The following is a 17,327-nucleotide window of genomic DNA, read 5'->3' on the forward strand; positions in this document are numbered from 1 at the left end:
ATTAGAGTGCCTCTCTTCCTTTTACTTATCTTTCAGCTAAGACCAGACAGAAGTGTTGACAGGGAAAAACCTTTGGAGTACCTTAGATGAGTCATACAATGAAGACTTAATCAAGAGAAGTATAGAAGAGACCTGAGAGGTCCCAAGGGAGGACCTGCTGTACCCAAATTGATTTTACAGGTTTCTGGCTAACCTGTTTGCATGAAGTTGTAGTTAGGGAAATTCAACAAGTCTCTACGTGATTTACTCCAATACTTTCTTATCCTTGCAGTTAAAAACATGTTTCCTCATCTCTCAATAAATCTACCTTGAAGAAGCTTAAGATCATTCTTTTTTGTCCTACTTGTGGTACAACTACTAAGTAGGAAATTGATTTTTTTTCTTTGTTCTGGGAATCTGCTACATACTATTGGCTGCGATTTTGTCTTATAACCAATATTCTGAGCTTATGATCCCATTTATATTAGTTATGTGTCCCAGAGTTGTGATGTTTCTTGGTGTTTTCTCAACTCTAAATGTTTCTAAATGGGATGCACAGAAGTTTGTTCGTTGTGTTAGCTTACGCTTTAGTAGCCCTGAGGAGAGCAGAATAATTCAGGTTTCCTCTATACAGTGCTCCTGTTTGTGTCAGCAGGATGATGATGCCTGCTGAGTTCTTTGCTTCAGATTCAGCATGTGACCCACTTACGTCTGTCTTAGCAGAACCGTTGTCTAGCATTTACGCAACTGATGCATGCAGTGAGTTGGCTTCTGCCTTGTTTCTATTGCTTATTTTCCTGGATGTGGTGCTTTGGACTTGTTCTGTTTTTTTGTTTTTTTTTTTCTGATGACTTCCTCAGTTAACAGGATTCACACCTGTAGTTTTACCTATGGTGATGCCATCTCCAGATTTAAAATTCTTACTAAATTTATTAAGAAAAATATTGATTAGTACCAGGCTCAGAAACAAGACCCTGCTGAGTTCCTCTGCTCATTGTCAGACTAGGAGAGAAGGAACTGTTGGTAACTGTCTGCTTTTGTTTTCTAATACTCAAATGCAATTTCTGTAGATGATAATTTGCCTAATTTGGGACTTGGATTTCAAAATCCTAGTGAAAGAGACAGAGCCTCCTGTGCTCCAGTTTGTGCCTGTTTTCTCTGGTCCTAACACTGGGCACCACTGAAAAGAGCCTGGTTCCATCCTCACTGCACCCTCTCTTCAGTTACTGTTTTCTGAAAGCTCAAGTTAGGCTGTTCTGCAATTCATAGTTTACTGCTTTGTCTCATTTTTAAAGACAAGCGATTGTTTTGGCTTCTTCTAGTCTCTTGGAAGTTCACCTGCTCTTTGCAGTTCTGAAAAAATAATGCCTTCTAGCTTAAAGATTGTCCCTAGATGGTCTTCATGTCTAACTAATTTGCAGATATTATCAGAGGAGTCTCTTTAACTTGTTCTGCTTGTAGTGTTCTAATCCCTCTGTTAGTAAAGTTGCAATATCTATGTAATTGCAGTTAGTCTTTATAATGAAAATTGAAACAAACAAAAAAGAATTACAGTTCTCATATTTGTCTATTTTGGTGGTTAGTGTTTGTTTGTATATCCTCTTTTTGTGCAAGACACCTTCCCAATCTAACTGGTTATCTGTGTAAGTGCCATGGGAATTTGGTTTGTGCTTAACCTTTCTGACAACAATCTTTATCCCAGTACAATGTGTTTTACTCTTTGGGTAAAAAAGTTTTAAAACGTCATCCTGCATGATTAAGTTATTAGACCTGTAAGTGCATTATAAATGTGCAGATTTATACAAAAAAAAAAGTTTCAAAAGCAGAAATAGGATGTTCTGTTTAAATACTTTTTGCTCTCCACCACCACAAATCAGTTAGAAGATATATTCTGTAACTTAAGAAACGTGGTTAAAATGTGTAGAAGTTGGCCATTTCGAATGGATGTTTCTCGGCTGTATATTTGGCTGATACTTTCTACTTGAAGCCAGTGTTTGCAAATGAGGACGTTTTACTTTTCTGTCTGTGAAAGGGGCTAAACCTTGTTAATTTCCAAAAGAGTCACTTGAGTTGGAAGATGGTTTAGAAAAAGTGATACTCTTCAGACAGCAGATAGCAGTACCAGAAACGTAAGATATTTTAAACTGCAACACTGTCACTTCTGTTATGCTGGAATATAAAAAAAAAAAAAAGATGGAATGCCTCTACCCTTTATGCTTAGGATGATGTTAATATTTACCATATGGAATGGATAGGAGGCCTGTTTATTCTCAGAGTAAAGAACAAAATGATTTTTAATAGATAATATGAAAATATTACTTCTTTGTGCTGTGCTGGAAAACAAGCCATTGATCTTGCTGAACAGAAGATTTGGGAGAATGAATTTGTACCATCCTCTCACTTCATTGCCAATCGCCTGAATGCCAAGAAACTGCCATCCAAATTGTGTGGATAAAGTAAGGCACTCTAATGATGAATGTTTCCCCTGACTTCACCAGAGGTATTTGAGGGGTAAATGATACCTGCTGTTAGAGTATATGTCCAATAAATACACATTTGTCACAAAGAGAAACAGACAGCCGTGAGCAAAGACAGCACATGTCTTTGTGTGATGAAGAGTAGTGCTGACTATGTTAAGAAATATAACTCCCTCAGTTGCTGTTGTAATCAGTTGTACTATCTTAACAATTTCTGGTTAAAACTAACTTTGCAATATTCTGGTCAGTGCACACAGTGTGGTTTGCCAGAGGATTCTGAATGCGGAGGCAAAAGAAGGAAAATTTTAATCAGCATTGGAACAGCTTGAGTGAAGTAAGATTAACAAGCAATGGTAATTAGAATCTCTGGAAGTGAACTAGAGTATGTGGCAAGACATGCAAGACACAGGTTACATGTTACACATGTTAAAGGTTGCATGTGTGCTAGAGGTGTATTTTAGCTAATGGCAAATAAAGTCCCTATTTCTACTCAGTCTTGAAGCTTTTTAAACATAATTTCTAATAATGCAATTTTAGTTTCAGAAATCAGTACTTTACACATAAAAATTAATTTCTGTGGATGTTGTGGGAAGTATTTCAAGTTCATTTAGACAAGGTTTTAAAGAAGTCTTCTACTTCGGCTGCTTACAAATACAGAGTTAGAAAACGTTTAGTTACTGTGCCTTTATAGTGAAGCTATTCAGTGACAAAAAGTCGTGCTGACTTTGGAAGGACTGTAAAGTGAATAGTAGATACCTGTTCATGGTATTTTTAGCTGCCTAATTCTGAATGAGTTCCATCCTGCCAACAGCATCTTTGAGTTATGCACACAGGAGCATGTCTGAAGATAAAGTAGGAAATACTTGAAGTGTTTTGATTATACGTAAAATCTATTTCCCTTTTTAAGAAAACTTTCTGAATGACTTCACAGAATGGAGAAACAAATTAAAATGTTGAAAAACAGGAAATTTAACAGAATGAGAAATTAGTGATATTACATGATATTCCAGTCAGATTTACAAATACCTTCACTATTTCTAACTTACAAAACATTTTTTGAGAATTACAAACATCTGAATACAGTGTTAGGTTGAGTGAAGCTATTTGGCTTCCTAACAGCTTGGAACTTATTGTATGAAGCTTTTTCCTTGTCAGTGAATACTTATCCCTGTTTTAGAATCAGAGAACACTCTTTCACATTAAAGAAAATTTAGCTTTTTTATATTTTATGTCCCAATAAAAGCATGTTCCTCTGGGATAAAAAAAGAAACCTAGGTATTTACTGCTACAAAAATTTGACACAGTATAAATAGACAGAGATCCTAATCCTCATAATGAGCTGAAAAGTGGTTAGAAATCAAATCAAAAGATAGGCTGTCACAAAAAATGAGTATTTACAGTAGCAGATAGCTTAATACATGGAATAAAACTTTAGGATTTTGTATTCTGCTCAAACATCACTGTCCATCTACATCAGAAACACACTGAGTGGGAAGACATGCAGAACAAAATTAAAGTCAACACAACCATGAAAACAGAAGATTAGAAATTACTTAAACCCCTGTGAAACTCCTTATATCCTTTTCCTTTCTGGAAGCTGGTTGATAGTTACCCTTATGAACATTTTGTAATTACAAGCCGTAGCAGCCTCTGATTCATCAGTAGGGTTGGGTGAATTTCGTTATATATCAGTGCCACTAGAGAGGATGATACTATTTCCCTTTTTCTGAAGAGAGTGAAATTTAGTTCTGCAAATAGAAGATTACTGGTTTTAATTGAAGGCATAAATGCGACTAGAAAGTAAAATCGTATTAGCTACGTTACAAATTAGATACATGGAACAAATCACTCAACATTAAAAACAAAAATATGGAGTAGTGATCTACTGATTGGCCTGAGGACATGGATAGTGAGGCTGACATTGTCAAGCAGTGGTAAAAGGTACCAGCCTAAGGCTTACAGTAAAGTGGCTTACTAACAAGCACAGACATCCTTGATCCTCCCGCCTTGCTTATCTGTAGAATACAGCTGTTGCTGAAGCCAAGTTAAATGTTCTCATCCTAGAGAACCAGATTGGCAAGGATACCAAAAAATAAATATCTGTCCCATACATACAGACCTCAAAGAAGACAAAATGCAGCAGAGAGTGGTATTTTATCCCAGAAAAAAGCTCAAGAAGTTCATGAAGTCAACTTCTGAGTAGCTGACAAGTAAGCCTTTTTGATCTCCTGGTAATTTAGACAACTTTTCACAACCTTTTCTAGAAAAATGTTAAATTTGTTCATTTTCTGACGTATTTATTGTGGATTAGTTATTCTCTGCTGCTTTCTTGCCATTGTAAAATCTAATGAATACATAAGCTAATTAAGCATTTTGGAAATTGAACATCACAGAGCTGGAGATTGGAGGCATTATGATTCTGCACATTAGCATCCCTTGGTTTCCATATGCTAACATTTTATGCATTTGACAATAGGAAGAATCAGGAGCACACAAGTAAGTATGTTGGGCTTCTTGCTAGTACCAGTTGGTGCACTCATTGGCATCTCTGTGGAATCTCAGGCACTTTCCATTCCTTATCTTGGCCCTGTGCTATCTCAGTCATAACAAATAGTAGCCCTGGGATATTTCCTCTTTTTTTTCTCAACTTTATTGTTAAAAGTCCATTAAATGCCCCATATGTCCATGGTAGTATCCCCTGCAAGAAAGGCACTGCAGTGTGTTACATTGTTAGTCTCAATGCTGATATTCTGTGTTAACCTCTCCTACTTCGTAGCTCTGTCTGTAATTATACAATAGAAAATCTTATTGCAAGATGTCTTGGCTGGAGAACCATTCTTATTTATCTGATATATTGAGTTGGAAGGCAATAAAGTCTGTGATTGGACCTTGAAATTGACCTTCTTTTGCTTCATGTTACCATGGATATCATCATTTTGTTGCTTTAATCTTCATTGCTAGTGAGAGGAAGGACTGGGGCTTTGTGAAACATTTCTCCCCTCACTGAACGTACTGTAGAAAAATATTGTGTCTTCTTGGCTGAGCATGTCCACATATGTGAGAAAGAGCATAACTCTTATCTGTCTGGATCTATTTCTGGTAGTTTTGGCATCAAAAGAAATTTAGGGAAAAATTGCTGTTCCATTTCATGGCTTACCAAGCACCTGTTGTATAGTTACCTGAATACTGATGACAAGGAGAGGATAACTGTTTATTTCCTTGTCAGCGTGAATACTGAATAGAAAATATGGTTCTAGAAACCACACACTTTTGTTTTGTTTTCCCTTCTTTATGTACAGATAGTTTTCCTATAGCAACCTGCAGATTATGTTTATGTACTTTTGTGAGGGAAAAGAGAATCATGCCAAAGAAGTTCATAACTGAGCTTAAAAGGAGTTGTACAAGTAGAAAAATAAAGAGAGGAAATTTCTCTGACCAACCAGAGAAGAAAGACTGATCTGGCATCAAAGAGTGCTAACAGAACCAAGGTGTGTGGACAGTAGCAGATCCAGTACAAAGAGGGAGGTAGTCAGTCCCTGGTATTCAGCACATGGAAGGCCACATCTGGAATACTGTCTCCAGTTTCAGGCCCCCAGTCCAAGGAAGATATCCCTAAATTGGAAGGAGTTAGCAAAGGACCATCATGATGATGGGTAGCTGGAACACTTCCCATTCAAGAGGAAGCTTGTGGATCTGAGGTTGTTCAGCATAGAGACAAAGCGACTTTTGGGGTACCCACCAGGAGGACCCAGTGCCTAAGGGGAAGCATTGCATTATGTCCCAGCAGGCAGACAGAGGCAGGCTCCTCACAGTGATGCATACTAGGAGGTTGAGAGGTGACAGGCATAAATTGAAATGAGAGGTTCAGACTGGAAATAAATATGTTTTCACTGTGATGGCAAGCAAGCACTGGAATGGGTTGCCCAGGGACACTGTAGCCTTTGGAGGTTTTCCAAACACTACTAAGCAAAGCCCTGAGAATCACACAGTCACTGAGGTTGGAGGGGACCTCCGGTGGTCATCTTGTCCACCCTCCCCTGCTCAAGCAAAGTTTACCTAGGAAAGATTTTCCAGGACTGTATCTGGATGACTTATGACTGTCTCCAAGGATGGAGATTTTCTATGTCCCTGGGCTTCTTCCGGTGGAAGAGAGCACTGAATGAGGCTTCTCCCAGTGCTTATGCATCCTCAAAGTAAAAAAAAAAAAATAACATGGAACCTCCTGTGTTCCAGTTTGTGCCCAGTGACAAAATGTGTCTGTGTTTCAGTTCACACACATCTTTGTTTCCCACTTTATTATTTACTTCACATTTCTGAACAGGCTGGCTCCAAATAGGTGCTATCTTGTATATTGGTCAAGACACGATTTTGTCTGTAGGACGGAAACATAACTTAGATGTGCATTTAGACTCCTCTTCTGACCTTTCACACCAACTTCTGCCTGTTCCTTTCCAGTAATGTGAGTGGGAATGCACCTTTGAATGCGGAATCTTATCTCTAACCTGATTCCAACTCTGAATGGTTATAAGGTATTCAAAACTGAAGTAGGTATTAATAATTGCAATAAGGTGAAAGATAAAGTGCAGCCTATGGCATGAATTGCAAGTAAAGGATGCAGATACCATGTTCTTTATATGATGAAAATGGAGGAAAGCCTCATGTACAGTGAAGTATATTACATTAAGTAGCTGGCTGTTTTCCTCATGGACTCTTAAGGTTTTTTTACTAAGCAAGTGAGTATAGTCTGATGGTTTTCACTTGGCCATATAACATTATTTTAGTCTTTTTGCTCATTGACCACTAGAATATTTAGTTACCTTCCTGACTGATTCCTGTGAATGTGGACATACACTAGGATAACGTCTTAATTTTACAAAATCAAAGAAGTTGACTATTAGATGTTTTGACATTTTAAGTCTTTGTTAAGAAGGTAAAGAACTTGTTTGCATTCGAAATTTATAGACAATTTCTGGAACAGCCGTTTATGCAAATACACCATATAAGATTTCTGATGTAGTTGCCTAGTTGAGTCGAACTGAAGGCTTTCATCTGTTTCCTCCTGTTTTCAGCTGATAATTAACTCTTACAACAGAGTACATATTTTCCTCCATTTCCAGTCATCGCTTGATATGTAGTGAGATTAGCAATGAATGAATCACATAAAATGCCAACAGAAAGAAATTAGCTACTACTAGCCATTAGGAAGGTGGGAGAGTTTGGGAAGAAAAGCTTCTTTGGGAAGACAAGGCTTTCCTATGTTCCTCTCCTCTCGGATGTGCTGGACATTCCTTCAGTAACGCATCAGTTCTTGCTTCCATCTTCTTCAACAGCTTGACGACAGACAAGCAGTTAGACCAGCCAAGAGAAATACACTTCATGACATCAGTCACTGGCGGAGATATTTAAGTTAATTAGTTATGCTCAATTTTATTTCTTTGTTCTCTAATCTGTCTAAACTATGTTACAAGCTCCACTGATCATCTGTGAAGACTAAATAACGTGCAGGCTTGTACATAGTATTTTCTTACTAGGGAGAAAAAAAAAATCATGTTTATTTCTCTTAATCTATTTTGAGAAACTTAAGCATGGGAAGAAAATGGGGAACAAGTCTGATACAGAAATAAATGTCTATTTATTTATTTTTAAACAAGTGAAGTATACTGACATTTTGAGGTGAATACAGTATAAACATTGTTGCAGACTTCTAATTGTATACTGGCTAAGAAGTGGAATATTTTTCTTTTTTGTCCTGACTGTATAATTTGTCTAGTGATTAATTTAGTACCCATTATGACTGCAAGACATCAGCTTTATGCACACCGAGTTCTTTCATCCTCAGGCCAAGAACCATTTTGCAGGCGTAATGCAAGAATGCCTACAGAGCTGTGTGGGTGTCTATAAACCCTAACCTGAACATCTTGCAGTGTTCTCAAGTGGGAGGGTAATTTCGCCTCTTCACTGATTTTACTGATGTCTCTTATGAGCAAGTAGTGCCATTTCCCTCAACCTTCGATGAATTGCGTGTGCTATACAATGTGGGCTGTTGCTCACCAGAGGATTAAGCAGGAGCAACAAACCTGCTTCCCTTTCTTCAAACCTTTCACGAGTGACAGACACCTGCGTCATCTTGTACAGTCTTAACATTTTGATATATAAAAGCAGCCTTCCAATTCTTCTAGAGGAGACTGCTAGCTGACAAAAATGCTTACACTGCAACTAAATCATTTACAAGAAACCACTGCGTTACTTGTGCTGAAATCTTCAAAAGCAAATACATTTTATGTGTCGTCTCGGCACCCTTAAATTAAGCTGTCCTAAGTACCTGCAGTAACCATGGTATCTGAAAGTCTGGATTACTGCAGCAGTTCTTTGTCTGAGAAGTGGTACGTACTGTACTTGGATTTTAATGGAGCCATTTATACAGATTTTGTATTTTCCCATAAAACTCCTCAAGATGAATGAAAACAAGCGTGGGCTAAATGTTTGTGCTTTTCATGCTCTTTCTGTTTCAGAATCTTGCTGGCTTTCTTAATTGCTAACTTATGCAATTTCTTTGTCTTTTAGAATGTCGAGTGGTGAAATCTACTTCCTATACCAAAATAGCTTCAAGTTCACGTAGGAGCACCACCAAAAGCCCAGGTCCATCCCGACGCAGCAAGTCTCCTGCTTCTACCAGCTCAGGTAAAGCAAGCAAGAATTTTTTCTTAAAAATGGCAAGCAGTCTGTTTCAATACAGTTGGCAATGTCTTTAAAATACCACATTCCTATAAAATATATATATATAATAGTTGTAAAAATTCAGTTATTCTCTCAGTTGCACATGAGATGAAATATTTTCCTGATATAAAAGAATTCTTTACTACTTTATAGATTATTCTCCAGCATTGCTCTCTTCATTTTCCTTCATTGTTCTTGAATGATTTTGTTTCTTGTAGATAAAGACCGACAGAGAGAAGTATTCTTTCTGCTAAGAACTGAACAAACAGTGCAGAAAGTAGTCAAGTTATACAGTGTACTGCCTGTGTCTGCACATGGCAGACTTCAGGGTTTTTTTCTGCATTTTGTTTCTGAGGGAGTTACAAGTCAGCAGAGATGAAAGGATAGGTTAAAGACATTAGGCATGTAGAGAAAGAGAAGAGCAAAGACAGAATGTAAATGCAGATGTGAATTTGTGATAAAAGATAGGTGGGGAAGAAACAAGTCAGAGTTGGCTGAAGAAGCCAGTGGTACAGATTGGAGGAGGCTCCACAAAAACTTTTAAAAGTTGTAATTCTGCCTGGAGGGACTTCCTTGGTCTCACAGTAAGCAGACTATGACTAGTTCCACCCTGCAGTTTTTTCAAAACAAATAAATAAAAGAAGTACATTAGATAATTTGTATGGGGGCCTGTACAAATCATTACTAGTAAGTACAAATAATACTTAGTATCGTCCAGCAGTTGCAGCACTGCTTGTGAATTTGGATTTTCTAAGAGGCAAACGTTAGAGCTTCTGAAAGTCACCTCACTCTTTCTTGCCTTAAGTATTCTGCCTGCAGGGAAGCAAACATCATGCTGGAGCCTGTTTCTTGCCTGCATCCAGCACCATAATGTCCTCAGGGGAGAGGAAGGTGGCGATCAGAATTGTTCAGGTGCCAAGGAGCTCCTAGATGTTGTCAAAGGGGGGAAGCATGGACCAGCTGGAACCATATTTTTCACAAGATTATACTGAGAAAAAGTGTTCTTGATCAGGGAAGGAGGAGGAAAGTGGGGGTGTCACAATGAAAGACAGAGGCGTAGATCTTTGTGTGGGAGGGCTAGGAGGCAGTGTGCCTCCCACACATCTTAAGAACATCTGAAATAGAGAAGCCTGAAAAGAAGTGATGGAAAGAAGTACCAATTGTGAGGAAGAAGCACACAGACTAGCTCTTTCTTAAATGTACTTCAAGTTACTTTCTTTGTAACTCAGTGGAACAAAATTAAATTAAAATTTAGCAAAAGAGGATCTGTTTTGTTTGTGGTATTAAAGATGTTTTTTTCCCCCAATAAATTTTCATTCGTGAGTTCAGGTTATGGACACTGAGGTATGTATGTTCATTTTTGTGTGGAAAAACAGTCCTGCTGTGCATAAAAAATGTTTCTGCCATGAGACTAGCAATATTTTTTCCATGGTGACTACATGATCCCTTACTGGCTTTGGCCATGTGTTAAATAGTAATGTTTCTACTTAAACATGCTTGAGAAGTGTAGATGAATAAACTTTAAATCTCCTACAGAGAAAAAAAAAAAACTAAAACAAATATAAACATAAAAATAAAAAATCAATGAATTTATTTTAAATACATGGTTTGATGTTAGACACTGCACTAAAAGAGCAATGGAAAGAAAACACAGACACTTAGGTATTTGCCAAAAAAAAAAAAATCTCCGATGAAGTGGAGACACCATACAGATTTCACTGTTCTGCCATCCAGTAGGCCTAAAATAGTGCCTGTTGATTGGAATTATGTATATGTCACAGTGGCAGAATATAACAATTACTGTCAAGAGCATATACGAGCAGATAATTTTTTCCATGTTGTTTACATTAAATATCTCACTATTAGAATCTCATAAATGACCAGCACATAAAACATAGGTAACACTTTTGCTGTCATGTTGTTACTGCTAAGTATTTATATGTGTGTTGTCTTTTACTCTGTGCTTTTAAACTGCTTTAGTTCATCTTCAAACTACTGTCATAGATTTTTTTCTCATTAGGTATAAACACAAAAAATAGTAGAGAGGAACTCAACTGTTCTGATCATAGGCTATATATGGATTCCAGAAGAAAGGCATATTATTTTGTGAAGATTTGTATCATAAAAGGCAGAAAGTTGAGATAAGTAGTGATATAGGGTGGGCAGAAAGCATTATCAATTGTGTACCCTTAAGAAAGGCTAAGTGAGCTGTATATAGAGGAATGAGTAACTAATTAGGAAGAGTGATTCCTCTTGGTTGATTTTTACTTCACTCATAAAAGTTGGCACATTGTTGCCAAGGAGAAGGATTGGATGCCTGGTTCAGTCATCGATTCTTGTCCTTACTGAGATAATTCAAGTCCTAAAATGAAGGGAAATCACTGAGTTACCCTTAGTTCTCTCATACATACATCTATAGTGTGTTATGCTTTTTAACGTAGGTAGTCTTTTTTTTTTTCCTTCCAGCACAGGATAGCTGATAGGAATTCGTAATTTTTAAAGATATCAAAGATGCTGTCTTAGCTCGTTTGCACATTGTGACTGAAATGGTAAGTGAGGCTAGGAAATGTAGACAGACTACTTCAGTTTAAGCACTTAAATATCATTCTCAGGAACTGTTCCCCTGTTTGGCACAGAGTTTTAAATGATGTGAACTGAGCCTAACTTTGGCTTGAACCAAATGCAGTGAAGTCCATGAGGTGTTCTGAGCAAACAGTGTTATGGAGTGATGAAGTTGCCCACATTTGTTTCAGTAGTTTCTGAAATTGCTTACAGAAATGGAAGGGGGTTTTGGTTTGGCTGGCTGGTTGTCTTTACAGCGTGTGTCTCAGTTTCACATTTGTAATTTGGAGAAATACCTTTTTACCAAGACTGACGCTTTGAAGATCAATTCAGTAATGTTTACAGATGACTTCTAAAGGAAATCCTGCTTGAAGGGCCTAATGTGTACAGCCTGCTGTTTCAATCTCACCTTGTCTTTGTGGTCCCTGGCTGTGTGCGGAAGCAGGCAAAGGGTGCTGAGTCCCTTCTCCTCAGTGAGCCCCTTATTGAGAACCATCAAGTAGTGAGCCTGAAAGCCCCATATAGAAGAGGACATGAGAAACAACAAGGAAAAATGGTGGCCTGCAGGTTCAGGGGGACACAGCCCTGGCAGTGTGGGGGAAAGGATAGAGCTGCAAGTGGAGAGCAGGCTGCAGGGTTGCAGAGACTTTTTTCTTAAAAGAGTACATACAAGCCTTCAAGATCTGTGGTAAGGGTTGACTTCATTATTATGTGTTTTGTTCAGTTTTTTGTTTACATCTGACAGTGTTTCAAAACAGTACCACGAGACAGAAATCTCACCGCAGGAGGATTGCTTTCTGGTTTTTTACAAATGCATTTGAGGTATTGTCTGCTTCAAAATGCTTTCAGTCTGAATAGCAAAATGAAGCAGGGAATAAAGAAGGGAACAGCAGCATCACCTCACAAGCAGGCAGAATGTTGAAGTCTACTTCCATGTGCAACAAATAATCCTGCCTCTATTTAATTGTTCTGATATCTTCTCAAAGCCTGTAAAACACTTTGATGTTTTTTTGTTGGCATCAAATATTACTCAGGAAAGAATCTCATGAAAGAGATGTTGAATTTCTTTGAGACCAGGTATCAGACCATTGCCAATGACTGCAAAGTATAAACATCTGACAGCAATTCAGTAGCTGTCAGCTTCCGTCCAGCTACTAATTAACACCGCTGGTGGCAGCCTCAGTGCAGGTGTAGAGTTAAGAGATTCGAAGAAAGCAATGCTTTCTTCTTCATGATCATTATTTTTAATCAAATCAAGAGCAGCATGAGCTGGAATTATTACATCCTTAGTCCATTAAATAAAAGAAAAGTTACTGTGGTCAGGTGAATTCCAGCCACCAGAATACAAACTATAAGTTTTGAGGACTTGCTTTTAAGAAAAGCAACTACTTTTCTTCTCAGTTTGAGCACCTCCTTCAAAATTTCTTATTTTTCACTTCTCAGTTCTCTGTGCTTTCTCCTGCTACTCTCAAACTATTACCTAAAATATTTCAAATGGTGCAAATCTTATTTGTAACAGCGACTCAAGTGTGGTACTAAGAAGAGTTTTTTCAAAAATTTGGTTATTTTGTGAGACAAGTGTTTGTTACTAGAGTAACTTGCATTATACATATCTATTCCAGTTGACAGAAGGAATCTTTATGAAGAATGTCTCAAGTAGGTTGTATTAACAAGGGCAGGCTGGATGTTTTTATGAAAATCGCATCTGGGCAAAGGCTTTGTGAAGTTACACATCAAACTGAAGCTGATCAAACCTGTAGACGTTCCCTAGAGAAAAAAAGTGTTCCAGGATGTAGAAATTGGATCTTACTGAAAGCTTCTCTAGAGCAGATGCTTCTACTTTACTTTTCTCAGCTATTAAAAAAAAAAAGTAGATGTGTTCCTTTGTAAGAAGATACGTTTTCATTTGTTTTGATGGTTCATCCGTAGGCTGTTACCCAGAAACAACCCTTCTTCAGCCACCTGACTCAAGAAAGTCTTTTGGATCCCAAAGGAAGGAACATGACATATCATATTTTCTTTGGTGGGGTCACATGTTTTTATTCACACTATTACAGATACTCAGCTGACAGATTTTGTAATGAATATGCTGAAACAAAACTTTCCTGAAGCCGGGAGTACAAACCCATGGGAGTGATGGAGTCATCCTACAAACCCAGGGATTTCCAGATGATTTCTTCTTTGATCCTGGCTTCCTTTTAATTTTTTATTTATGCTATTGGTATTTGATACTAATTATTAAAAATATATATTATTTTCATTTTATAGCTTATAATAAGAATCAAGAGTTAGTAAGGGGAGTAGATTTAGTTAGACCCTCTTACAGGATGGAAAAGTTAAGTGATAATAAAGAAACATCCTCAAAGTTTTTACTCCATTCACATGGACTGAGAGAATCCTAGTCTTTCCAATTAGGCAAAACAGTTCAAAAGAGAGATTTTACTTAGATCTTATGTACATGTAGACGCTGTCTAAATTAAGCACTACTTAGCCACCTTCTGAGGCTACAGGAAAATACTACTGGGTTCCAGGGAGCTATGTTTACAAGGATGGCTTTTGTCATCTGAGGTCTTGGGCATGTCTACAGAGGCCTTGTATGCAGCACTTGGTGCTTGTAGCTTGGCTGTAACTGACTTTGGTTACAGCAGCAATACCATTACTGTGATCATCCCATGGAGAGCAGTGTGTCCTGCGTATGTGAGGTCCTGCCAAGCCTCTTGTGTGGACATTTTGTAATTCTACTGACATTTCTAATCTACTGATGAACTGAAAACTTCTTTATGGAAATATTATAACTTGTCTTCTGTGGGAGAGAGAGATTCTTTTTGTATCACTGTGGCCTTCTGACATAAACTCTAGGAAAGACTGAATGTACAAAGGGCAGTTTAGCACCAGTTAAAAAAATGCAGTACTGATTATTTTGTATTTATCCCAACCAGTTTACCACTTAGGTATAACCTACAATGCCTTGACTTTGCTGAGAAACAATAACGAGGCTACTTGCTTAATGGGGTGCTTTGGACAAACTCTCCTTTTTGCAATGAAGACAAAAATAACAAGTTGTATACAAATATCTCTCTCCCTCTGTACTCAGCCCTGGTGAGGCCCCACCTCAAGTACTGTGTCCAGTTTTGGGCCCCTCACTACAAGAAAGACATCGAGGCTCTGGAGCGTGTTCTGAGGAGGGTGACGAAGCTGGTGAGGGGTCTGGAGCACAGGCCTTATGAGGAGTGGCTGAGGGAGCTGGGATTGTTCAGCCTGGAGAAGAGGACGCTCAGGGGAGACCTTATTGTTCTCTATAACTACCTGAAGGGAGGTTGTAGTGAGCTGGGGGTCAGCCTCTTCTCTCTTGTAACTAGTGACAGGACGAGGGGGAATGGCTTCAAGTTGCACGAGGGGAGATTTAGGCTGGACATTAGGAAACACTACTTTTCTGAAAGAGTGGTCAGGCGCTGGAATGGGCTGCCCAGGGAGGTGGTTGAGTCACCGTCCCTGGAGGTGTTCAATAAACATTTAGATATAGCGTTGAGAGACATGGTTTAGTGGGGTAATTGGTGGTAGGTGGATGGTTGGACTGGATGATCTTGTAGGTCTTTTCCAACCTTGCTAATTCTATGATTCTACGATTCTATTAGGAAATAGAATACAAAAGCAGAAGGAATTAAATGCCAAGATTTTGTTCCCTAAATACCTTGTAATTGCCTAATCTTCTTGAAAGAAAAGTTAGTTTGTTTTGAAATGGACAGTGACAAACTATAGGAGTAACTGAGGCAAAGTCAAGTAGTTACCTGGCATCACCACCTTCTAGCTAACAGTTGCTGAATATGACATACGCATGTTGTAACTTCTGTAAATCATTTTTTCAGTTTAGGCTGTTGCACATCTTAGTCATGAATGCTTTGTGGTTGCAAAACAGCCTGCACCACTCTTAGTCTCCTCTTTCCTCTTCACACATACACTTTCGTGTTTGGCAAACCACTTTTGTAAACACAGTAATCTCAATATATTTTATAGTCTACAAATGCTAACACATCAACAGGCAAATTTTATAGGATAGTATGATTTTAATATAATGCAATGGCGGCTTGTTAGACTGGTACTTGATACTTTAATTCAGCTTCTCTCACTTTTTGTTTTTATTACTTAATTAAAAGATGCACTATCAAAACAGCTTATTTATTGGAATGCTATCAAGGGGCTTTTTATTTACAGCATTTCCACCAGTTTATAAATATCTTTATATGAGAACACGTATTCCATTTATCTCAGTAGATATTAATATCCAGCTTCAGTGTTCTACTCTGTGGGTTTCTTTCTACCTTCAAGGGTATCCAGGTCTTGCAAAAGGAAGTGAAAAGACAGGTTGCTGTCCTGTTATCAAAGAGATGACAGTAAGCAGAAGAGTTCACAACTGCTGAGACTGTGCATATGCATTTTCAGAGCAGCGGCAATAATTTTATTGTTATTTTACCTTTCTGATATGTATTTCACCTGTGAAATTTTGAATGGATAAATCTTTTTCATGAGACAATGGGAAGGCAGTGTGCTGGGCTGATGTCTCTGACCCCTGCCATTTTATGAATAAAAGTGACAAGAAACCTCTTCCCTCACTCAGTAACATGATTAATCACAACAGTGATTTACCAATTTCATATGTTTTTATCTACATCATGGTTCCCTGTAGGAATGCACTGTATCAGTCAGTCAGTGAGAAATGCAGTGCAGATACTGGACAGGAATGGAGTTTCAAACCAGAGTGCATTCAACCTAGAAATAGATCTTTGGGCAGTTCAGAAATGCAGAAGTATTACAGATTTTATTCACGTTTGTTGCCACGTTACCTGATCATAAGCTGCATATGGGAGAAAGATGTCATGACTGTAAATGGAGTTGAGGAAGGTGGTCACAGTCAGTCCTATCTCTTCTTCCTCCACAGTACCTCATATCAACTAAATTTACAAATTCACTGTAATCATTTGTTAAAAGTTAGAATGTTTGCCAGCAAGTTATACATGAGTAAATAAAAAAGTACAACCCCTGCAGTGGTCTTAGGAATTATGAGAAATTATTGTTTCTTCCTAGTTGTGATCTCTCTCTTAAACATTAAATTAATTAGAAAGAATAGAAATGTATATCTCCACATACGTTGAACACCCAGAAGGCAGACAGCATGATGTGTGCAGAGAGTTCATTCTGTCAGAACTTGAAGCCTAATTAGAAGAATGTTTGGGATGACATGAATTACGTCTGTTGTTAATGCAGAAGCATGCAGAGAGCTGGAAACATCACCCAAATCCCATTTGGGGTTGACTCTATGTAGAACCTGTATGGCCTTCAGACATCACTTTACTTAATGGAGTTCTGTGCTTGATATAAAATTCACCCAAATTGGTAGGTGGAGAGAATTTTGCTTAGTCTCCAGTATATCCCAGTCCTCTAAGTGCTTGGGTTTGGATTCATCTTCCAGACTTTAGAAGTCTGCACTGCAGTGGATACTTCTAGTACATGGCTCAGCAGATGTTTTAGTCAGTTGCTCGGAGATGATACAACTCATGTTAAAACAGCAAGTTGATTAAAATAAGATAGAAAATA

At 38.0% G+C, this 17,327-nt stretch overlaps 1 protein-coding gene across 3 annotated transcripts in view; it reads left to right on the forward strand.

The window, feature by feature from the left end:
- The window catches only part of DCLK1 (doublecortin like kinase 1), a 239,558-nt gene that overhangs the window by 157,297 nt on the left and 64,934 nt on the right, over positions 1-17,327 (forward strand). For all 3 annotated transcript variants that reach the window (XM_021377782.1, XM_021377773.1, XM_021377812.1), the window contains exon 5: positions 9,021-9,137. In XM_021377782.1, coding sequence (XP_021233457.1) covers positions 9,021-9,137 — 117 coding nt within the window. The remainder of the gene's footprint in view (positions 1-9,020; positions 9,138-17,327) is intronic.

The sequence above is a fragment of the Numida meleagris genome, chromosome 1 (genome assembly GCF_002078875.1).
Source record: "Numida meleagris isolate 19003 breed g44 Domestic line chromosome 1, NumMel1.0, whole genome shotgun sequence".
Taxonomy (NCBI): Eukaryota; Metazoa; Chordata; class Aves; order Galliformes; family Numididae; genus Numida; species Numida meleagris.